We start from the raw sequence: 24,471 nt of genomic DNA on the forward strand, positions 1-24,471 counted from the left end.
CAAAAATCAGACTTGCTTCTGTGTCAGACCATTACACAATGGCCATTCCTTTTAGAAACAGTTTTAAAAGAAGTAAAGAAAAACTGAAACACTTTGACAAAGTGGCCCTGGACAGGAGCCATGGACGCTGGGAGGGCGGCCGGTCCCTGCGGGCGGCTTCCCAGGATGGCTGCCTGCTGGTGGGGCGTGGGCCCGTGGCACAGCTGGAAGCTTTGAGGGCAGGGTGGAGGCCAGGAGTCCCGGGGTGTCATGGGGCTTCCCTAAAAGGGATATAAAGTGCTCTCTGGCTGACTCCCCAGGCCGGTGTCCCAAGGCCTTTACAAAGGAAAAAAAAAGGCTAAAGGTCCAAGGACCAAAGGAACCCTCCAGTGTGGTCCTGCCCACTGATGCCACGGCAAATAGATCCTCCATCACTGGCCCAGAGTGCTGGCCTTGGAGAAGGGCCAAGTGTGTCTTCAAAGAAAAGGCTACACGCTAATGCTTTCAGCATGTTTGTGAAGCTGGAGTGAGCTGACAAGGGAAGGGTGCTTCTGCCTGCCAGGCCTTTGCGCAAGGGGTATCTCCATCTGAATGAGACTGGAAGTGAATCCCTCCAGCGATAACCTGACCACCGAGCAGGCCATGTCATCTCATCTGCCCAAAAGTAAGATGAGGCATTCCTCCCACGAACCTCGGCTGGGAGCATGTAGGTGGAGGCTCCTCAGAGGGCCATGCCAAGAGTGGGGCAGAGGCTACCAGAAGCCCTGGCCAGCTGGCACCTGCCACTGCTCTGTGTCACAAATGGGGAATGGCCCAAATCGGCTTTTACGTGCCAGCTCCTCATGCCAACTTAAGCTCTGGAGCAAAGAGTGGCCAGTAGGGAGGAGAAAATCAAACAGGTCTCAAGACCTTTCTGCCCCGCTCTTACGCCACCGTCTCAGAGAGGACCAGGGCGGGCAGCCGCCAAGAGAATCCAAGGGTTTCTGTTCATTTGGTCGGAAGTCAGACTGAGTTAGTGTCTCTTCCAGAAGCTGCCCTGTAAACTTTACCAAAGTCAGAAACTTGATTGGGAACCCTCCTGAGCACGGTGGTCTGAAGCTCCAACCACAAGTCTGAACTTAATACACTTGGAATGAAATTGGTGGCTTCAAGTGCTGAAAATTTACCAATAAAAAGTGACTGTCAGTTACCGTCAAAAAGACAAAGAGTGAAGACTGGCTGTCTGGGCAGGTCTGTGCTATCCCTGCAGGCTCACTGGACAGCAAGGCCCCGGGTTCTCTGCAGCCACAGGCTCCAAAATCCAGGGCTGGCTGCTTCCAGCCTGAGCCCCAGCCATGTGGCTGCCGCAGAAAAACCTGACCAGGTGAAAAGCCCCATGCGTGCCCCATGCATTGCCGACATGCTTAAAAGGTCTTTGGAAAACTGAAGTTAGAATTCTGTCCTGAAGATGTGGCCAGAGAAGCTTAAATTGAGAGAGTTTCATTAATGCTGACTGCCCACGGAGCCCAGCAGGGTGGCCCACACTGTGCGTTGCTGTCCCTGCACTTGCCACAGAAGTGAGAACACATCCTCCTTGTAATACTAGTGTTGAATTTAACAAAAGCCCTCTGGCTTCTTCATACAGCTCCTATGACTGACTAGGAAAGACACAATCCTTGGTGTCGCTCTTCTTACTTTCTGAAAATAAACTCTGATGGCAACAATTCCTGTACACTGCAGAAAACTGCTCACTGTACAAAAATAAACAAAACCAAAAAAAATAAAAAAACTTTGAAAGTTAAAAAAATGTACAAGAAAGAATTTCAAAAGGAAAAAGATTTAGAAATGATACCATTCAGAAAATTGCTAAATGGTGAAAAATAATGTAAAATTCACAAAACAATGCTTATTCAGGATCTTTTTTGTGAAAAATTCATACAAAAAAATCAACAGCAAATTTATATTCTTTGCTATAAAAACTCATTAGATACATATGTGCATGGAGGTTTGGAGAGGAAAAGGGCTTTGTTAGGAAATAATTAAAATTAAAGTACAAACTGGTAGGGTAGTTGCCCAGTGGCGAATGTGTTGGTGATCTGAAAGCCAGCCAGCCTGGAGCTCAAAAATACACCAATTTAATCAAGATCCCTTCCACAAGCACCTTTAGAGCTGATTCACAAGCCATTCATTCACAGGGACCTTCACCATCTGCATTTATTTTTTATATATATATATATATATATACTTTTTCTATAAATGCATTATAAATATTTTCATCAAGATTTCGTAAGAATCAAGTTTCTTAGCTTGGAATACATTGGAATATATATTATACATATATATATATATTTATTCATACCTAAAATTTAAGCAATGCTTCATGCTACTTGCTTTTAATAAAAAGCATTCCGACCGTAACACTGCAAGGGTGCCTACGACATGCTTCACAACCAATGGAGATGATCAATTATTACATAACGTGTGAGAAAAGAACACTTTGGATTCATTCAAAATTTGTTGGACTTCAAAACCCCCAACAGTATTTGCCACTTTTTTGGAACTACCTCCATTTTTCTTAAATAGTGATAAAGCAGAACAAGGACCACTGGGCCGCAGCCCCGGCCTGGAGCCGCAGCTGGCACCTGCCCTCGGAGCGCCAGACCAGACTCCACCAGCCACAGGAGACTGGCCCTCCAATTCCTGCTGTTTATGTTTTCTTAAGGCATTGTTCCTCAGGCTTCAGAAAACCCAGCCACAAAGCCCACTAGAGCAATAAAAAAAAGGCACAAACTTGCATCTTCCGATGGCTTCGAGAAACTCAAGCCCACTCCCCCAGGCTCACGTTCCTGTTTCTGTCCAGTTTTGTATTCTTTAAAGGTTCGTCACTCTGCCCACCTGGTTGCAGACCCTGCCACACACCACTGTGGCTCACAGAGGCGGGCCAGAGCCATAGAAAACTTTCTCTTTAAAAAAAAATAAGCTACAAGATGAGTTGAGTGGTTTACACGGAGACTGTAACCTTGTGAGTAATAATCAAACTTTAAAGCACCAGTTTTAATCAAGTTTTTTGTATTGTTAAATCTTTGATTTCCTTTTTCTTTTCCTCGTGGCAACTTAATTCCGCAACGCTGCCACTAGCTGCCCACAGGCTTCCTTCTTCCGTAGCGTCCCCGGGGGGCCACCAGAGTGTGCTTGGCTTCTGCGTCCGCGCATCTGCACGTCGCTGGCGTCTGTCCCGTGTTCCGTGAGAGGCTGCCACGCCCAGGCTGTGCATGTGCGTCTCCAGACCCGCGGGGCCGGCTGGCAGAAAGGCTTCCCGTCGCTGCCACAAGCCTGGTGTCCCTTGGCACTCCAGGAGAGCACCGTGGCGGGACTCAAGCGCGAACGGGAAAGTTTCTTGGCTGAGCTTCAAGACAGAGACGAACAAACAGGAGAACAGGCTCCACGAAGGGCTACAGTGGCGGCTCCTCCTCCATGGGCTCCTCATCGGGTCTGGGGGAAGGGCACCGACAGGAGAGAGCCGACAGTGTGTTAACAGCGACACTCAGGCCTCTGGCAACTGTCCCTTCAACAGACCTGCCACCCCTGCTGTGCCCCTGCCTGCTACAGCAGTCAGGGCCTACCCCATAGCTGAGTGCCACTGGTCATACTGCCATTTCTAAGTGGTGTTCACATGGGGCCGGGGGACCAGGCTGGCCTGTTCTGAGAGTCGGGTAGGACACTTGTGGGCCATCCCTCGCCCACAGGGCAGCCTGGGTATACTTGTCAGGCCGTGGGTATATGTGAAGGAAGTGTCACTGCTCTACAAGGGCCTGTGGAGGGGGAGGGGCAGATGCTCACCTCTTCTCGGCAGGCTTTACGCCCACGGAAAGCGAGGCCATGGCGGTGACCGTCTCAGCTTCCTCGTTCTCGCACTTCTGCGCCTCGATCAGAGAGTGCCCCACGGTGGAGGACGCACGCTGCAGGCAGCGCCAGTACCTACCTAGGGCAGGGGGGCTGCTTGGTGACTGTGCAGGGCAGGCACGCTGAGGCCCTGGGCTCTCCACAGACTTTAAAAGTATCTTTCTTTTAAGAGACAGAAGCCAGGGACTGCATGGACTCAAACTCACAAAGACTGGGAATCTTGGTGGGGAATGTCTCTGCATCCCAGGTGGAAGTAGGACCACCTAGGACCAGGAGGGGGCCTGCAGGACCTGGCCCTGGTACTCATAGGCCTTCATCTCCATGGGTGGCTGGCAGGGAGGTGCAGGATGGTGGTGTGGAGCCTTCCTGGCCCTGGGAGTGGGGAGTCCAGGGGCTGTTGCCTGGGCAGAGGGCTTTCCCCTCCAGACACTAGCACATGCTGGGTTGGGTGGGGTCATTGTGTCAGGCCTGAGCATGAGGGGCATCTCCACAAGGCTGGCCCAGGGAGGGAACCAAACACCCCACACAGCTAAGTAGAGAGCAGGTCTCGGTTTTTACCCCCTTATTGTTGACCATCTCAACCATTTGGGTCACATCAAAGGCCTATAGCAAACTGGGCTTGTGCAGAGGACAGGGTGTGACAGAAGCACCTGAGAGAGGTATGGTCTTATGAGTCCTCTGGCCCCAAGACCTGCTGCTTGGGGCGGTACTGTGAGTTGATGGCCTGCACCCGCCTGGGTCCCTCTGTAGGGCTGGGATTCCCTGAGCTCAGGGTACGTATGGGCTTCTCTGGTCCAGGGATGAGGCCAGAGTCCAGGGTACAGGCCATGGCCACTCTGCTAGTGGGGACTGGAAGAAAATGACTTCACACTGAGACTGTCTAGGCCACAATTTTTTTGATGTATAAAATGGAGAAAATGAAATCATTCCAGCAGGTCCTGGGGAAGCCAGGGAGGACTACCATCTCCCCATGTGCCACAGGAAAGCACAGCCTTGTCCTGCAGGCCAGGGAAGTGGCCTGCAGTGAGGATGGGGTGGGGGACTGGGGACCTGCCAGGCAACTTACTGTGGATCTCCACAACTTTCTCCATGGACCGGACAGCATTAGCATTGGGTCTTTGCTGTAGGACCTTTTCTGGCAGAGGATCAAGCTGCAAAAAACACACAGTGAACGTGGAGCTGTACACATTCCGCCTGCGCCTTCATGGCAGGGCCAGACGCAGGCTCCCCGAGGGCAGCGGCCCAATGGCAAGGGAAGGGGAGGCAACTTTTAAAGGCCAAATGTGGCTTTGGTAATTTGTTTATAAATTTTTTACAAAAGTTAATTTTCTTTTCTTTTTTTTTTTTTTTGGAGGCTATTAGGGAATATTTGTAGGTTCCTATAAGTTGTAGAAAGATGGTCCCCAGGACTAGGGTGGTGGGACAGGCTTGGTAGATACTATTTATGCCATAGGTTCATACTAGGGAAAATGATTTCTATTTTTTTAAGCACCACTTTCATATCCTTGGTCTTCTAAATAAGAATGCTCAACTGTCTTGATATTGCTTTTTTCCCAGTAAAGTGGAGGCTACAGCAAATGGAAGGGAGTGAGTGAATGCATCTCTCAGAAATAGAATCCTTTGTACCAAGGATTCCCCTAAGGAGTGGCAGCAGATAAAAACAGGAAGTAAATTTATAAGAAAAATACAGGGCACCAGGGCAAACCAGCGCCATCTGCAACACAGCAATTGAAATGTTTGGCTGAAATAGATTATAAAACACCAAGACAATTCAAAAAGCTTCAAATGACTGAAAAGCCTGCAAAACCAGGGGAAATACGCTGAGTCCAGAACAAAACTGGCCTGACTGGGGAGGTCACTGGGCAGTGGGGCAAACCCAGGGCTGTATAGGCCAGGGCCAGAGTGGCTGCTCTTGGGAGCGTGTGTGAGGATGAACAGGCACACGCTGACAGCCTGCCACAGGAGAGGCCAGCTCTGCACTGCAGTAGGCAGTCCTATTTGCAGCTGGGCACTGAGGCCAGGGCATTAAGCCAGAAGCAGCTGTAAACCCTCTGGGTTGGGGTACACACCTGAAAGCCAGGCCTCAGAGAGTGCTGCCGGGTAAGTGCCCAGAAGCATGAGTTCTGCTAAGACCCCAGGACTCCCAGTGAACCAGCAGGAACCTGGGAGGGGGGACAAATGAGGCTTCCGACCTCGCTGCCCAGGGATGGAAACAGCACTCCCGGGAGACATGGCTGTGCCAGCAGCTGAGGGGGGGTTATAAGAACAGCTGGATGTACCCACAGGACAAGGGCTGAGGCATGTCCAGGGTATCCAGGGCCAGTGATCAACATAGCGATGAGTCATGGTCCATGGTGTCAGGGCCATGCCCAGGAGTCCACATGCAGATACACCAGGCGGTCCAGGGAGGCTGTCACACCCTGCGCCCGGCCCATCCCCTGCCCAGCACCTCCTACCCACCCCTAGGCAAAGGCTCCACTCAGGGGTCCCTCCCACTGAGCACATCTGCAAAGGGGGTCACAGGGCAGTTCCACACACAGCTGGCCAAGTGACCCAGGCCAGCTCGTAACAATCATAGATACTGAATCAGTAATTAAAAATCTTTGCCCGAAGGACACCTGCAGCCCAGGAGTCTAGCAGGCAGGGAGCATATTTTTTGGATCTCACGCCCATCCTTGGGAGGATAAGGAGAGAAGACTCTCAATGCCCACCAACCCACTCACCCAGCCACAGGACGGCTCCCCGAGGCCAGACTGACCAGCTCTCCCTCTTCCGCCTTTGTTGCTCACAAAGAGCAACTGTAAGACCGGTGGAGGACGCACTGTCCTGGCCAGCCCAGCTGGCTGTGTTCTAGGACATCCTTCAGCACCTCAGCCAGCAAGTCACACAGTCTCCAGGGCAAGAGCCAGGCAGGCTGTGTCCTTGGGTGTGTGCAGATGACCCCTGTCCATCCTGCACCCCCATGCAACTGTTCTGTTTCTTCACATCCACACCTTTCAGGGTATCAGAACATGGTGGAAGCACCCACTTCTCCTGGGTGAGCAGCTCCCTCACCACTGCACCCCCTGCCACCCTATGCAGGTCCTGTGCACCCTGAAACACCACATAACTAAGTGCAAGCATGGCTTTGGCTAAAATCTCTGAGAGAAAAAACAGTCTTTCCCCAGAAGTCGGGGGCTCCTCTCTGTGGATAGCTGGGCCATGGTTTCCTGCCATCATCCATGGCAGATCTTTGGAAGGAGTTGGCTGGAGGCTCCACACTGGCCTCCACCCTCGACTCTGTGGCCTAAACGGCAGCAGGCAGCACCTTCAGGGGACTTTTCACTGCTGTCCCCCAGTGCAGATGACTAAAAACTGAAGTTGTGGTGTAAAACTGCTGCTGGGAGCAGCGCCAACAGGCAAGCAGAAGGCTTGCTCCTGGGGAACAGAGGCACATGGAGTGTGCACCCCATAACTCAGCTGCCCGTCGGGTACAGGGTCTCCAAGGGCTGCAGACGTCCACAGCTGGCGGCCAGCATGTGCGTGCCCCACTGCCCAGCACCCTGTATATCAGCCTCATCAAAGGCTGCTGGGCAGAGAAACGGGGCTGAGTCCCAACTTTCAGGCATTAAAGGGATTTTTAAAGAGATCTTGATAAAACCAGTGCTTCCTGCTTTTTGATGTATTTAAGTAAAAGAACATTTTCTCGTTAGAGGAGCAAACACACATTGGGAAGAATGGGCCCAGTTGAAAGCTGAGTTCTCTATTGTTACTTTAAAATAACCAGCTACGAGCACCATAAAGCCTCAGGATGGTCTGAGTATAATATCAGTCACCTTTTAACTATAGCAAGAAGGGGGGAGCCTTGGTTTCTGTGAGGAAAGGGTGGGTAAGATGCGTTGGGTACTTTGCACAGCAGACTAGCATTTTACTCAAGCCCATCACGAGCCTCCTTGGCAGTGATGGATCTTTGGTCTCTCATGACCTACACTGATGTGACCACCATCCCTTCACTGCATTCGCCATGGTGTGGGCTCCACCCTGCTACATGTGGCCAGGGAGGCTCTACCATCCTTGGGGGAGGAGGAGCCACTGTAGGCAGCAAACACAGCCACCTGTCCATCCCCTCAGTCTGCTGCCACAAGCCTTCCGGCACCCTGGGGGCTATATGTCAGAGCAGCTTCTCTGACCTGCTCTGATGAATCCAGAGGCTGCAGGGCGCACACACATGGCTCAAAGGCACTCCTCAGACTGAGGCCTGCTGCCCCTGAGCTTGGCCACCGTCCACAGCTGCTCCAGCGAAGACCGCGAGAGGCATGGTGCTCGCATGGTCCCACAGGCTCAGGCTCACCTTGCCCCACTTCTCCCCTAGGACTTACTCATCCCTTTTCTCCTAGCTGGCCCCCTTGTGGTGGACACATAGGGACTTGGGCAGGCCTTATGCTGGCCCCCAGTGCTGCCTTTTCTAAGCCCAGCCACATGCAGCTGGGCAGGGCATGGCTGTGGCCTCCTTTGTCCTCAGTGCCTGCCATTAGATCATACAAGTCAAAGGAGACAACGCTGACCAGGAACGACTTGAGTTCAGAGCCCTGGGTGACTTCATGGAAGACCTTCCTATCATTTGTCGTGCCAGAGAACCTGGCTGGATATCGTCATGTCCCTATGAAAACCTGCCTGGAGATCCCCTGTCTGCCTCACGGAGTTCAGACTAGGGAATAGGTACACACTGGTTCAACGCTCAGGACAAGAAGTCCAGTAGCAGCACCAGCTGCACGCTGAGTCACCCCAGGGCCATGATGCCCTGTGGCCTCTGGGCAGGCTGCATGTGTCAAGGACAGTCTTCCAGTCTCAGAGGGTCCAGATAGCAGAGGTTTACTCTTGGCCCCATCTGCATTTCCTAGAATGACGCCTGCCCACCAGACCCAGAGATAGTGTGCTTAACTGAGGAGGCCTGTAGCCCTCTATCGGCTGTGATGTACCCCCATTCATACCCCAAGCACTATTTCCTGCTGCCTGGGCTGTCCTGGAGTGAGCAGGTGAGCTCCCTGCAGAGAGGCCCTCTGTGGAAGGGGCTCGTGCCAACCATGTCCCAGGGTGGCTGCTGCCCCTACGACCCCTGCCTAGAGCAGGAGTGTGGCTGTGGGTGCACCTGCCAATTTACGCTCCTATATCTGGGGGGCCTGGAGACAAAGCCTCCATCTGAGAGCACCTGGGGGAAGGAAGGGAGCAAGTGCTGACCAGGGACACCCATGAAGTGCTGTTTGTTCCCCAGACAGAGTCTGGGGACAATTTTTTATAATGGTTAATACTTAAAAATGGGTGAGGTGGGACGCTGAAACTCGAGGGTGACACAACCAGCAGAAGCCACTAGAGTAGGGGGCTGCCGTGTCCCTTCAGCAAGGCCAGGACTCCCTGCTGCTATCTGGGTGGTCAAGTCACTGGGGGGTGCAGGCCCTTGAGCTCTCCCACTCAGGGCCTGCACCGAGTATCTTGGCATACAGACAGGCCAAGCTCAGCTCTGAGGCTCAGGCAGCTGTGCAGACCCACACTTACACAGACTTAAAGTGCCAGGAGGGCTCCTTTTGGAAACCCAGAATGGAATGTACACCTGGCTGTGTCACACGCCCAGAACCCCCCGGCTGGATGCAGTTGGCACCCACAGTCCTCCCTTCCCACCATCCCCTTGGCCCACAGCAGCACGGAGCTCTCCCAGTGTACTTGTTCTCCTGTGATGCCTCACCCTCTCTGTGGGCTCAGCACAGCAGATAGGGCACTAGGCAGAATAGACTCCACACCCCTGAGCTGCTGACCCAGACGCATGCAAGGTGATGCCCCCTAAACCCACCAGAGGACTTGTGAGAAGTGAACTGTCCGAAGAGAAAAGTAGAGGGCAGGAAAAGTTGAATGTTTCAGCATGGACATTCTTGCTGTAACCCACACGGATTAGGACAGTGACACTGAACACAGGCACCTTCAAAACAGGGTGCTGAATGATTTTTGCAAGAGAACAGAGCTCTTGCCAGTTCCTGCCCCCTTCTTCTGCATAATGAAAGCATTTTGCCAAGTTCATGACAGCCCACAGGTGAGGGTGGGATGCATACACACAGCCAGGAAGGCCGATGTACTCTCCTGGCTTTAGATGCTGGCAGGCTGGGCCACAGCGCCACGCCTGTCAACATGGGGCATTCTGTGGGGTCTCTGTACCTCATTTCCTAGCAAAGCAGAAACACACGCTTCAGAGGCGTCACAAATGGCGGTCAGATCGTGGCCTCCTTCAAGGGCCAGGACAATTCGGCCACCAGCCAGTGCCATCAGTTGCTTCGTCAAGTATCCAAAACCTGCAATAGGAAACAGAAGAGCAGCGTGGAGGGTGAGGTGGGCAGGTGGCCGGGGGTAAGGTGTCACATAAATACATCACATCATGTCACAAAAGCCCGTCAGGGCAGGAAAGATACACACTGCAGAGGTCAGATTAATAAATCTGCTGTGGAATTCTGGTTGGGGTCCCTTTGGTTTATTTGAGAGTATGAATTATGGTTTCAGGGCTTAGATTTTATAACACAGCAAATTTGGTGTAGGAGACAAAGACCCACGTAGAGGCCACCTGCCTTTCATGTCCCGAGAGGGGCTGCAGCTGCCAGAGCATGGCCAGGGCCTAGCCAGGGGCCCGCTGGGTACTGGCCATCTGACGTGTTCTGTATAAATCCCTGCACTGTTGCCTGCATCCTCAACCCTGTCAGGCCAGCCTGACTTTTACTAGGAGCCGGGAACCACTCCATGCCAGCTAGCAGCACAGGTCATGGGCTGGTGTCGCAATGCAGGCTGCTGAATGCTCCTGAGACCACAACTTCCTGAAGCCTCCGCCCTTCTCCATTTGGCTTCAAGGCTGCGAGAACTCACTTGGAGGTCAGCTGTGGTGGCACTCTGGGCCAGACACTGTGAAGCTTCAAGCACAGAGGGTGTCTCTGCCCGGTCACTTCATTGGCCACAGCCCCACAGCCTTGGGGACTAATGGACTGTAAGAGGCCACCTGTGCTGACAAGGGCAGGGGTGGGCGGTGCCCTAGATGGCAGGGCTTTGAAGAAGTCCAGGGCCTGGGATGCTCAGGCCACTGGAGGGTCCCAGGCTTGGGGACTCCAATACTAGGGACTGGCAACTGCAGGAGGTGGGGAGAGACAGGCCTCTACGTGGCCTGAGGTGCTGACACCAGGGGGTACACCAGGTGCACTCCACTGGGCAGTGCTACTGTCAGCCCTTCCCATGCCACAGCGTGGCCTCTGCCTTCTGGGCCCCCTGTGACTCTGAAGTCAGCTCCTTATCCCTGCAGGCCTCTCAGGGCTGCTCCTGCCTCTGACAATGGGACTTTCAGAGAGTAGAGGTAGCTTCAGGCACACTAAGCAGGGCTGGGGGCACCTGCACATTATTAGGTTCCGGGATCCCTGGGGAGTCTCATGTGCCCTGTGCCAGGTCCTTGGGGACCCAAATGGACTAGATGTGAGCACTGTCCCACTCTGGTAAGGGATGAAAAGGCGACTTCCCCTCTCTCTCATTAGGGGGAGAGCCCTGACATACGGAGCGTAAGTGGTCACAGAACAAGCATGATCAGCTGTGGATGTGCCCTCAGCCCCCAAGGCCAGGGCCCACTTACACTTGGCAGATAGGTTGTAGCCCCCAAGCGGTGTGGGGTGTCCCTCCACAGCGTCAAAGCCTGAAGACACCAGCACTACATCTGGGGCAAACTCGCTGGCAATCGGCATGACCACAGTTCTGCAAAGGGCAGGAGAAGGTGTTACAGGGTAGGGGGGCCAGAGCTGAGAGAAACACTGGACAGAGGCCGAGACCACGAGGCTGTGATGCAGCAGGCTGGACGCTGGATACTCACACTGAGAGGGAACTCAGTGCCTCGCGATCACAGCCTGGTTGATAGATACCTTTAAAGAGCCCATTACCCCAAACCCACGGGCCCAGCTTAGTGCACACCATCACACCAGTGCATGTGGAATGCTGCTCGGGGTGTGCTCCAGAGGTGTGTACCCCACAGCACCTGCTGCACATCCTTGGGGGCTGCAGCCAGCTGCCTGGCCTGCAAACAGTCCTCCCCAGCCTTGACCCTTCCACCACTCCTGTCTTCCCTGCCCCATCCTCTGACCTCCTATCTCTGCCCCCACACCTTCCCAGGCCCCACCCCTGACTTCTTCAGGGAGGCCCCCAGAGATGAGGTCCTCCCTTCCACGACCTTCAGGCCTGTGGCCACTCTGCTGAGCCAGTTAGGCTGCCATGGCTGCTACAGGGCACTTTTCATCTCAGTGTGAGGCTGGAGGCCCACAGCCCTGCTCGGGAGCCCAGGCACTTCCTCTGCCACCGTTGGGGGCCCCACAGGACACACACACATGTGAGGGTGAAGTGAAAAACAGTTATAGACTTAGGATCTTTAAAGGAAGACTGATGGCAAGTTCAAGAGATTTGACTAGAAAACATAAGCAACACCGAGAAGTTTGTGGTTAAGGTGTGTTAGGGAAACAGGAAAATATCCCACTTGAGAAGTAGAAAAAGCCCTTGTCAGTGTGAGATGCCCCAGCAGCCTACAGCCTGCAGAGCCCGTCTGCATGTGCCACAGACGCGTTCTCTGTGTGGCGGCTGCTGCAGGGAGTCAAGGCAGTTTCATTTGTCACCCCTGAGTGGGTAACATGGGAGAATCACGACCTCCATTTCCTGGGGGACAGTGATGACCTCAAGAAGGACATGGCCTGATGTCTCCCAGCCCCAGCCTGCTACGTGTTTCTACCATGAAGCCTGGGTGGCACGATTCTGTCATGCACCGGCCAGTCCTCGCTCCACCCCTTGATGGAGAAGCCCACATTTTAGGATCTTACCATTGCCTACTCCTTCCTATCCTCCTTGGAGCTGCTCAACCAAGCCCACCCTGCATCAAGTGACCACCTCGCATCCCTGCAGGCTGCCCTGCACACCCATGCACGTGGAAGGGACGGGTTCAGACATCTCCAGGGGCCCCTCACAGGGGCACTGCCGAGGGCTGCTTCACGCCTCCAGTGAGCTCCCAGAAACTCCTCAGCTGAGGGGAAGAAAGGCTAGCCCTGAAACCCTTGTCTCTCCTTCAGTTTTTAATACAAAATGAAATTTCCCCACTGATATCAGCAAAAGCATCAACTTTGGCCAAAAGAAACAAAAATGCTCAGAATCAGACATGACCCTCTCAGGATGACTGTGGCGTTAGATCCCCTGAAAGCTCTTCTGTTCCAGGTGGTGGATGTGATAAAACCCCAGGGGTAATCACACAAGATAAAGACCCCGCTGCCACCCTGGCAGGGTGGACAGTGCCAGGTCAGCGGGAGTGCCCAGCCCGAAGCAGAAGCACACTGCGGGTGGGCAGGAGGACACGGGCCCGGTGACCGGACAGGGCGATGTGGCTTTCGTCTGCCCAGACCCACAGTGCATCACACCGCTGTGCTTTGCCAGCTAAGCAGCTCACTCTGGACCTTGGAATGGGAAGTCACAGAAGGCCCTGATGGCTTTCAGCCTTCTGTTGCTGTCTTTTCTTTCTTCTGAAGATGCACCTGATCCATACGGCTTGAGGAACTCACTGCCCCCATAACAGGTGAAGACAGTGCTTTGAAAGGACACAGGATCTGCGTCCTGAGGGCCACATATTAGAGTCCTGAGAAACATGACATGTGACTAGATCAAAGGTCAGTGAATGTTCCCTGCCAAGGCCTGTGAGCAATGCAGGCTGTCAGCTCCTCCAGACACCACCCTTACAGAAAACACCACGGGTATCCGTCAACGTCAGCGTGTCCCCGTGCACCAAAAGCATTTTGTAAAAAAATAGGTGGCAGGATTTGGCTGTTGTTTGCCAACCTGTGCTCCAGACCCTGTCCACAGGGCTTCTGTAATGTCCTTTAGCACATCACAGCAGCCCCAGATTTTGACAGGTTTCCTGTGTGGGACTGCGGCACATGTAGAGATTTTGTAAACATTAAACGAGGTGTTTGTCCTGTGCAGGCCTGGAGCTGGGAGAGTCTCTGTCAGTGGCAAGATGGAAGGACGCTCAGAATCAGGGAGTCTGTTTGCTTCTGCTGGACAGAACCTCGCACTGGTGCTCAGGCTGGCACCACAGCTCCCCAGGGGTGCCTGGGCTCCACGGTCCACTCTGAGGTCTTGGGCTGCTGCAGTGACCTCACCCAGAGGTGGCAGGACCTAGGGGAGCCACTGTTCTGCTTCCAGCTGTTTGTGTCATCTGAGGGAGGGGGGGTTTCTAATTGTTTTAATGAACTTCTTCCTACATAAACTTTTCCTCTGGACAGCATAATATAGTTTCAACCAACACATGTTTAGTGAAAACCACAGATATCTCACGCAGATGCCGTGTCTTTCCCAGAGAGCTTCAGTAGCCACTCTGAAGCAAGTGCACACTTGGGCTTTAGTTCTCTGCTTTAAAGTTCTGCTGAGCTACTTCATTTCTAATCCCCTTACCCCTCAAAAGGTCCTGTTAAAATCACTGTGAAATGAAGTTCATACCAACAGAGTGTTGGGGTCTAGGGTTAGTGTATGGCACTGCCCGAAAGCCAGTTAAAACAAAACACACACATGCCTCCATTGGCGGGTGCGGGCTGGTCAGCCACACAGGAGCCAGGGGGTGTGGTCAGACACGGGCACAGTGCATGTGTACCTCTAAGATCTGAACGTGAGCTGTCTCCAGCACCTGTGTGTGAGGTGACAGAAATGTCGCTTCTCCTCGGCGGAGTCACGGTGCTGCCTGTGGCCCTTATGCAGGAGGGAAGCTGAAGGGACGCCCCTGCTTAATAGGTGTAGCAAGGACATTGGGAAAGCGAGGCCACTTTTCTAGAATTAAGCTTTAATAATCAACTTAGTCTCTAAAAAGTGAGGCCACGTAAATACGTGCTGTCGGGCTTATCTCCATCCTGTTGCTTTAATGTGAGCATTTCCATGGGGTCACCTGGGCCTTTGGTGGGCAACCTGAGAGCAGAGGGGGAGGGCCTGACGCTTCTCTAGGCAGCAGACCATCTACTCAAAGGCAGGGATAATGGGTAAAAACAGGCAGGTCCCCACGAGAAGATGGGCAAGTGTCCACAAGGTACACGCCTTGGTGCAGTGACACACCAGGGAGCCACTGCTCAGTGCCCAGAGACAACCCCATGATGTGCTGTACAGACAGGATAGCGCAGTGCTGCCGCTGAGGGGGGTGCAGCCCCTGCACTCAGGGGAACCGTGTGGAGGCCTCAGGGCCTGCGATCCCAATGCAGCACTGTGCCATCCCTCCATTACTATCCTTTGTGCCACAACATGGAGGGCACAAGGACTCCTGCAGCCTCCCTGAGGAAGCCGCAGGGCGGGGCAGCAGCCTGGCATGTGGCCTGCTTGCCACCTTTAAGAGGCCGACCATTCCATCAGCAGAGCTCTATGGAAGGGTTGGTGGCAGGCAGTGACACAGGGCATTTAAGAGCTGTGAAGCACACATCATATTAGCCATTTGTATGTGCACTGCAGATGTAAACATAATCTTCAAAATCCACAAATGAATCTCAAAGCAGTAATTCACTCAACAGCTGGAAAGAAATGACCTCTCAATCCACTTCCCCTCCAGGGCTCTAAACAAAGTCCACCAACCTGTGGTCAGCACAAGCCTCAGAATAAACCAAACTGACAGGGCTGCCAGGGCTGTGGTGCTGTGGCCGTCCATGGCCAGCGAGCACCTGGAGGCTCCATCAGAACTGGTCCAGGGGCCACATGTCATCTTGTGTCTCTGGTGGACTCTCTGTCCCACAAAGGTCCAGAACTGGTTCCTCTCTCATGAGGGGTCACATGGCCAGGGAGCACCTACCACCTATGCAGGCTCATAGTGGCTCCATGCTTCTTCTCCATGGTTTTTTTGTTTTGTTTTGTTTTTTTTTTTTGCTGTTCTCTGTTGCCCAGCTTGGGGTACAGTGGTATGGTCAGAGCTCAGTGTAATAGTAAATTCTTGGCCTCAAACAATCCTCCTCTCTTGGGTGCCCAGAGTACTGGGACTATAGGCTGGGCCCCTGTGGCGTTTTCTAAGGCTATGGCGAAAGGTCAGCAGCTGAGAGTGCACAAGAGGTGTCCCAGCTGCTGCTCAGTCTGCAGACCTAGCTCACAGGAGGCTGTTGCCATGGTAACAGACAACAAAAATGTAGTCACCATAGCATTTGGATAACTGAAAATCCCAAGTGCTGCGCACATGCTTGCTTTTAGGGTGAGGAAGGGAGCTCACCCTGTGTTTCCCTGAAGCCTGACATTGCCCACACACTTGCACACCACACAACTGTGGGGCCTCCCAAGCTCTTGCACTTTGGGGGCTGTGTCTGGTATCCCTTTTGAGAGAGTTGGCCAAACCCATGGTTTCTACCAGAATTGCCAGGCCAGTGGTAGAGCCATGGTCTGTCCTAAGTGTCAGAACTCCACTAAGAGTCAGGGTCAGGTGAGGATAAAAAGTACATGGCCCAGCTGCTCCCACCTAACTCCCGTGGACAGCAGCACCCACACCCTCACCTCCAGCCACTCACGGACGCTGCACCAGTGAAGGTGCATGAGTGTAGGGCATAGCTGGGCACTGAGGCTAGGCCGAGACCCTCCCCACATTATGTGCTAGGGATAGCCCCTGGTGCCCCCAGCCTCTAAGTTCTTTGCCTTCCCAGCCCCTGTGGCCCTCCTGAAAGGTGGCAGGTGCTGGGCTCTGCTGCTCCCAGTCCCTTGGCCACACCCCTCCAACTCAGGCTATCTGCCACTGCCCCAGCACCACCACCTACCTTCCAAAGCGGTGGGGCTGCTCTGTGGGCTTCTCTGGCACATGCTTACTCAGCATCTGCATAGAAACCTGCAACCCACCCTACCCTCCAGACAGCCCCCCAAGGCACACTGGACTCAGCAGCCTCCCGCAGGCTCTTCCCATCCCCTGGCCCCCCAAGGTTCTCTGAAGGGCAGGACCTTTACTGCCCCTCACACCCCTTTGCTCTGCCTTAATCTGCTGTACTTGTCCCTCCCAGTCAGCAGGGCCTCCCAGTCAACCTGAACAGACACTTTCTCCTTTATCTTCTGAAATTCTATTGCAACACCAGCATCCATCCTGGCTGAACCATTCTCTGCTCCAACCCAAACCTGCTCCTCCTTGGCTGTGCCCGGCCCGCGAGACTCCATGGTGTCCCCAGTCAGCTCCTACTCCCCTCAGCCCATCTCCTCCTCTGTGTTTCTGGGGTGGTCCTCCTCTCCGTCCCTAGGGCTCAGGCCTGGCTGGGCTCTGTCGTCCACTCATGGGCTAACCCCCAGGACCACCTGCCCTCATCCTTGGCTACTCCATCCTTGGACCATGCCCACCACCTACACTACCAGGATGCTTTACTCAGCAGAACCCCCGATGCTGTGTGCAGCCCAGGCAAGCAGGTGTACCTCCACACTCTGCTCCTCCGTGGTGCCCCATGCCACGCTAATTCCCAAGATTCTGTCTGGACCTTGGCCCTTCCAGGTCCTACTGCACCTGCTCAGGGCCTGCTTCAGTCCCCTGCTGCTCCCACACTAGAGCTGTGTTCTGCCCACAGGACAATGAAGCTGCCTCAACATTGGATTTTTCAGCTCTGAGCTTTTAGGTTGTTATCTTTGGCTTCTAAAAATACAGAATATCCTCAGCTAAATTTCTACACAGAAAAGAATGAATGCTCCAAAGGGACATAATTGTCTTGAGAAAAGAAAGTGAAAGAGTTTGGATCAAATCTCTTCACCCCTAGGCACGCGACCACAGGGAACTCAGCTCTGTGAGGGCAGCCAGGGCCACGTGCAGAGGGTTAACCCTAAACTGCAGGTACCTGTGCTATAGGCACAGCCCACCCAGAGCTGTCCACCTCCCCCACCCTGCACCCTAGGGAAGAGACTCAGGCTCAAAGAGCCAGGCTGCAGGGAGTGACTAGGGTCTGTCCAGTTGCAGCCTGAGGCCGGTGTTTAATAAGAGATTAAACTTACACTTCATAGTGTTCTTTGATAGACCTTATAGCCCCACATTTACATCTACACAATGAGTGGAAACAATGTCAGTGCCATGTCCCTCACTGCTAAGAGACAGAGCTGCTCAGTCACCAGGAACAGGGGATAGAGGGGTTAACAAAGTACACCATCATCTCCCCAGACCTCCCTCTGCTCCCCAACTTCCAACTTCAAAGCCTGTCTGGCACTGGGACTGGTTTGAATTAAGGTTTCCTTTTCTCCTTACAACTCTCTGAGCCTGTGGAGAAAGTCCTGGCTGCTTCTGGATTTCATTAGGGGCAATTTTCTTATCTTTGCTTCATCTTATGCTTGATCCCTTGAAAATACAACGTGGCAGGCAACGGGTCTAAATAACAAGGTGTTGCCTTTAAGGCATGAATTGTCCCAAGGGGCCCCCCAAGGGGAGAGGACAGCAGAAAAGGAGGACCGACCCTTCATCCCATCACCCACACCCAGGGAACCATAAATCCTAAACTCCACAGTGCTATTTTACATTACAATCAATAAAAACCCTGAAACAATTTTCCTTTTCAAAGAGGCTATTTAAGTTTTAAAAAGTTCACTTGATAAGGTATTATCATGTACACATTTGGCAGAAGATTAAAGCACACCTCAAGAGCTATTCAAAAAGAAAAGTTTACCCTAAAAGGCTGGGCCCAAGGGTCCGGGAGGCGTGTGACCTCAGGGCACACACCAGCCAGCTGCCCGGGGCCTGGGCCTGCCCCAGGGACACAAGTAGAGAGATTTTTCACCCCAGAATCAGAGACTCAAAGGCATAACCAAGAAATGCCGTGAGGCGAGGTAGTCTAGTTAAGATCTGCCGAGTGCTGATCTGAGAGAAGAGATAACCCCTATTTTATACTTGCCCAGTCCAGAGAGTCCTGCCTTCTTGCATCAGTTTGGCCACACTGGGCCCTGAACCAACATTTGCTCAGGAAGAAAGCTGATGGGCAACTTTGGCACATCTCATGGTATCTGAGCACTATTTAGGAAGCCTTGAGGGCAGCCAGTTTTCAGTAACACCAGCAGGGAATGTATTAGGGACAGAGACTGAGACAGCCCCATTCCATGAGTTCAGAGTTCACATTAGCAAATTTTCAGATGTTGTGTCAATTTGAGAAAGTCCTTCTCCTTTAAACTAGGCAGGGCAATTGTCAAACTTAGATTATATCTGATTAAGAATAAGAGGAAACATCAAAACCAAACCCACAAGGTTAGAGGGAAAAGTGATTGTGCATGTCTGCTAGGAGCTGACTGACCTCTGTGCACAGACTTGTGTCCAGCAAAGGACCTCTGGCTCTACGCAATCAGATGCAGCTATTTTTCTCTACAGACCACTGACAAACTAGGACAACGGACCCATGTCTGCCCTGTCTCCACAACCCAGCTACCCTCCCAAGAAGGCACTGGGACCCCATTCCAAGATGAGTGAGCAGATGCTGACAGGGTCATGCAACTTATTCAGGGTACCCACAGAGCTGTACCAAAACTTTTATAGCTGTGTCCTTGTGCAAGGGCTCCCACCCCACACGGACAAGCATGCCAGGGAAAGGCAGAATGGGGAGGCAGATACACAGACACACGCACTGCCCCACAGAGGTGTGCACGCACCTAGGCACATGCACACCCCTGGACACGTGCACACGGCAGACATGCGCTCCCACAAGTGTGCCCTTTATGCATACACATGTGGACAAGACCACGGGCAGAGAGACAGATAGAGGGAAACTTCCCGAAAACTCCCGGGCTCTGCTCCACTGTCCAGGAATAGTGCTCCTAGCCCACTAGCAAAGCTGTCTTCCTCACAAGGCCTTGGGGGGCTGCTCTACCTTCCCCGGGCCCCACCTCCCACCCTGGCAGGCAGAGGTGCCATTTCCAAACCACCATGGTAAGAAACCTGCACCTCTAGTGTGTCTGCATTTGGATGCAGGAATTACTCCAGGATGGCCTACATCAAAGTAGAAATCACCACGTGACAAAAACACTGCTTTAAAAAAAAAAAAAAATCACTCTGCAGCTCCCTCCAAAGTGCAAAGGCCACAGTCCTCTGGGTTTTTTATGTAAATAAAGAGAAATGTTCACTACCATCCCACGTCATCTCACAAAGGCTTTGTGGAAGAAAAACAGGGATATTATGAAATCTTTTAAGATCTGTGCCATTGTTTTTCATTAATATACCACTTTGCACAAAAATCCTAGTCCTTTCTTTCTTTCTTTTTTTTTTTTGAGACAGTTTCACTGTTGCCTGGATAGAGTGCCATGGCATCAAATTAGCTCAAGGAAATCTCAAACTCTTAGACTGAAGAGATCCTCCTGCCTCAGCCTCCTAAACAGCTGGGACTTGCAGGTACCCACCATCACACCCAGCTAGTTTTCTATTTTTAGTAGAGAGGGATCTTGCTCTTGCTCAGGCTGGTTTTGAACTCCTGAGCTCGAGCAATCTACCTGCCTCGGCCTCCCAGAGTGCTGGGATTACAGGTGGGAGCCACTGCACTTGGCTAAAAGTCCTAATCTATTGACCTCTGCCACTTTCCTACTACAGGGACTCCAGATGGACTCTTGATTTTTACTGAATGCACAGAAGGGAATCCTAAGCAGTGTGAAGGTGGTTTAAGATCCCACTTTGACACTGAGGATGAGCTAAGGCAGCCCCCATTTACCTAAAGATGAACTTCAGAAACGCTGATCTCTGCTGAGTGCTCCCTGCACAGACGGAGGGTGTACTCCCCATCACTAAGGAAGAACTGCCAGTGTCACGGGGGCAGAAGCCTGGAGACTCACCTGAAGGCTGCCAGGTACTCGGTATCTCCCATTGGGGGGCTGAGGCCGCCAGTGAAAGCCATGTTGACGTTGAAGCCCATGCCTGGCCCTGTGCCCACCTGTGCCCGAAGGAGAGAAAGCACGTCACAGACCCTCCAGGGGACCTCGCCGACAGGAATACCTGATGTAGGTGGCCCCCATAGGAACAGCCCAGGTGCTATGGGCTCCTGGCATGTGTGAACACGGCACTGTGAGGCCAGCCTCCCACAGGCCCTGCTACTCTGCCTTTGACATGGAGTGTTTTCTATAAGACACTGTAGGCTTTTGTCTCCCTTCCTGAACTGGTGGGGAACAGCCCTTCTCTTAGCCATAGGGAACATACTATGTCCCCCAGTAGCACTGCCAGGATCTGCTGCTCAAGTCTATGTCCCAGGCTGACATAGTGATCAGACTTGGCTCTCTGGGGGCAGAAAATGTGATGACACTGCCATTTCCCACTTCCTGTCAAGAAGAAAGGCCCAGAAGGAGATGAGTCTTTTCTCTAGGGGAATTCCCCTCATGGGGTCCCTCTGTAGGGGACTTGGGGCCTGCCATTCAGCAACTGCCACATAGCCCAGGACAGGTGAGTGGATGGAGGACGCAGTGCCCAGACCCGAGCATCCTTAATGGACGTCACCTGGGACACTGTTCCGGGCCCTGCGTGGGGGAAGGCGGCACTGTGGGCTCACTTGCTTGACGTGCTTCAGTTTGCCTAGGCTGGAACCAGGTACGGTCTCCAGGTTTTTATCTGCACTTCAGACAAAACACAGGCCACGTAAGCACACGCAACGGGACCCAAGCAGACGTCTGACTGCAAATGCTATCTGGGCTCGAGCAAGTGCTACCATTGGCCTCTCCTCTGTGGCAGGCAGTGTGGGCCAAGTTCCCTGACCTGACGAGTGGCCCTCCCCTCAGGCCTGCCAGGAGCCTGCTCACCTCGTCAGGGGCCCCGCTGCCTGGGAAGAAGTTCCCGTCGTCATAGCGGTGCAGTGACACATACAGGACGCTGGGGTCACTGTAGAAGGCCTGCTGCGTCCCATTCCCGTGATGTACATCCTTAAAGAGCAGGGGGAGCTGACTCAGGGCACAGCCGGGCATTGGGTGTGACCCCCCCAGGAGTTGTCCCCACCTGTGCAGTGACCGTGGCCCCTGCGCATAGGCTGACCTTGTGCTTCCAGCCAGGCCTGCACTCAGCGGGGCTGGGCCGGGGGCCACATGGTGGGGAGCTGCGGGGATTCCAAGGGCACTGCCCAGATCTGTGGTGCCCTTTCCCATCCTTAGCATGTAGCATATCCCTGAGTACAGTTGTGATCAAGGGGCTGGTGCCACAGCCAGGCCTGGAGGCCGTTGAGTTTCCAAACAAATCCTTGCTCCTGTCACGTCTCTGACCAGTGAGCCATTTCCTTAGCCTCCTGCAGCTGAGGGGTGTCCAGACTGTGGCTGTCCACTGATAGGCACATTCGAGGTGCCAAGGCCCTGCCAGACATAGGGGGATAGTAGGGTAAATGTCATGTGGGCTGTGAGGAATGGCCTGTGCTAACACCACCAGCTGCTTCTTACAACTACTATGTAGATAAGCACTAGGGGACATGCAGCCAGGCCTGTGCCTGTCCATCCTGGGCTGGTGGGTGAGGGGCAACCCTGTCACAATAGTTGTGTCCTTGAGAGCAACTGCAACGAGTCAGAGGCTGTGCATGTGGGAACTTAGGGCTCCACAGGGCACGTCCAAAGGTCCCGTGTGCTCACTGAGGGGGACAAGAAAGTGCAATCATACACCCATAGTGAGGACAGGGCCACGAAGCCACTAGGGGATCACCTAACCATGGGAGCCTCCTGTGCCATGTGGCTTCAGAACGCAGAGGGCCTGATGCCCCCACGCATAGCTCCCCAGCATACCCTCAGTGAGTATGTCCACACAGTGTCGAGGCGGGCTGCCCACCTACCCGAAATGCTCTGACAGGGCCTACGTGGTGGACACAGATGGGTCCCCAGACTCAGCCACCAAATGTCTCAGACCTCTCCCCTGTGGCATTTCCACTTTCTCCCTTACAAGAAGGTGACAGAAAGGCTCACTGGCTCCAGGTCTAGGCCAACAAAGACCCCCAGTGACTTGCCCAGGCCAGGTGAGCCCATTCTCTACAGAACTAGCCTGCCCACCTGGGAGCTCGTGTGGGACCCTGGGTCATATTTTGTTGTTTTTAGCCCAAACTGAGAAGGATTTCTACAATTCAAATCACAACCCGATGGACCTGCTTTTTCACTTCTGTAAAAACACTATGAATTATGAACACCAACACTATGTATGCACAGAGGGTGCCAGGCAGTGTGCACACATTTTGTGAAAGGAAAATCCTGGGTTAATTTCTAACACTCAGTATCCGCGTTAACAGAGATGGATGGGAGCCACATTGAGCGCATCTTGTAATTAATTGTAGGAGACAAACGTGACTTGCATTCATCTTTTGTTATCAGTTTATATTATTACAATCTTAATAAATAGTTTTTCCTTTCTTAAAATGTATATACTTTTTTTGGCACCCTCTGTACATACATGACTTAAAAAGAAGTAATGAAACAAGCACCTTGAGTGTCTATGCCCAGTGTAAGACTCAGTATGCCTATTTTGGGAATTCAAATTCAGACGTTTTTAAAAAGATGTAACATTTGGGAGCAGTGGGCTTGGGGAAGTGGCACCTCTTCTGGGGAGGCATGGGGGGCTCAGTGGCCCCCCACTCCACACAAGTCAGCAGCCACTGAAGCCAGAGGAAGGGCTTCTCACTGTGGTGCCTGCAGCAGGGGGCGGGACGGAGCGCATCCTGGGCTCCCAGGTCAGCTGGGCACAACCCCACAGAGCCACCTTCCAAGGCTTTGCCAAGTGTCTCTGCCTTGCGCTGCCTCAACCATAGACACATTTCAAGAGGCCCCCGAACTGAGGGCCGGTGGCAGGCTTGGCTGACGGAAAATGTAAGGTGACTCTGAGCAGAAGTGGGGCTTTAATTTTCTGCTATCTTTGAGATAGTTTCCAGAAAGCTAACTTTCCCAAGTCTAAATCCTACTTCTTCTGCATATATACACAAACACACACACATGGACTGCTGGGGAGGACAAGAGGACGTCCCCAGGGCTGCTCTGTGTGTGTGGGGGGCAGGGGGCTGTGCTCACCCAGTCCACAATGAGGATCTTGCTCACATGCAGTCTCTGCTGTAGAAGTCTGGCTGCCACTGCCACAGAATTAAAGTAGCAAAAGCCCCTGGAGGACAGAATTAGGACAAACAGAGATAAGATGTGGTGTCTGTCAGCCAGTTTTTATACAGCTTGGAGAACCACCAGAATTCCCGAGAGATGAAGAGGGTTCTGATGACCTCACAAGTTCCTGGACAAGTACTTGGTGACCCTTAACTGATGCTGTATGACTGCTTGAGACATGGACACGCATGTACCACACAGACGCACACAGAGATGAACACACATACACCACATAGATACACACAGATGTACACACACCACACAGACGCACACACAGAGACGTACACACACCACACAGATGTCACACAGACACACCCACACAGATGGACACACACCACACAGACACATACCACACACACGCGCACACACACCACACAGTGACATGCACATACCACACAGTCACACACACAGATGTACTTACAGACGCACACACCACAGTCACGCACAGATGTACATACAGACACACACACCACAGTCACACACAGATGTACATACAGACGCACACACCAGTCCCACACAGATGTACATACAGACGCACACACCACGGTCACGCACACA

General features: G+C 52.9%; 1 protein-coding gene across 1 annotated transcript in view; it reads right to left on the reverse strand.

The window, feature by feature from the left end:
• Nucleotides 1-2,290: 2,290 nt before the first annotated feature.
• HDAC4 (histone deacetylase 4) overlaps nt 2,291-24,471 on the reverse strand; it is a 71,162-nt gene continuing 48,981 nt past the window's right edge. Inside the window, exons 12-19 of the mRNA XM_023518232.1 lie at nt 23,830-23,917; nt 21,604-21,723; nt 20,650-20,747; nt 11,489-11,607; nt 10,045-10,178; nt 4,928-5,012; nt 3,799-3,940; nt 2,291-3,450 (exon numbers count right to left, since the gene is read on the reverse strand). Coding sequence (XP_023374000.1) covers nt 3,411-3,450; nt 3,799-3,940; nt 4,928-5,012; nt 10,045-10,178; nt 11,489-11,607; nt 20,650-20,747; nt 21,604-21,723; nt 23,830-23,917 — 826 coding nt within the window. The 3' untranslated portion in view covers nt 2,291-3,410. The remainder of the gene's footprint in view (nt 3,451-3,798; nt 3,941-4,927; nt 5,013-10,044; nt 10,179-11,488; nt 11,608-20,649; nt 20,748-21,603; nt 21,724-23,829; nt 23,918-24,471) is intronic.

The sequence above is a fragment of the Otolemur garnettii genome, unplaced genomic scaffold (genome assembly GCF_000181295.1).
Source record: "Otolemur garnettii isolate 467f Iridium unplaced genomic scaffold, OtoGar3 scaffold00133, whole genome shotgun sequence".
In the NCBI taxonomy this organism is placed as follows: Eukaryota; Metazoa; Chordata; class Mammalia; order Primates; family Galagidae; genus Otolemur; species Otolemur garnettii.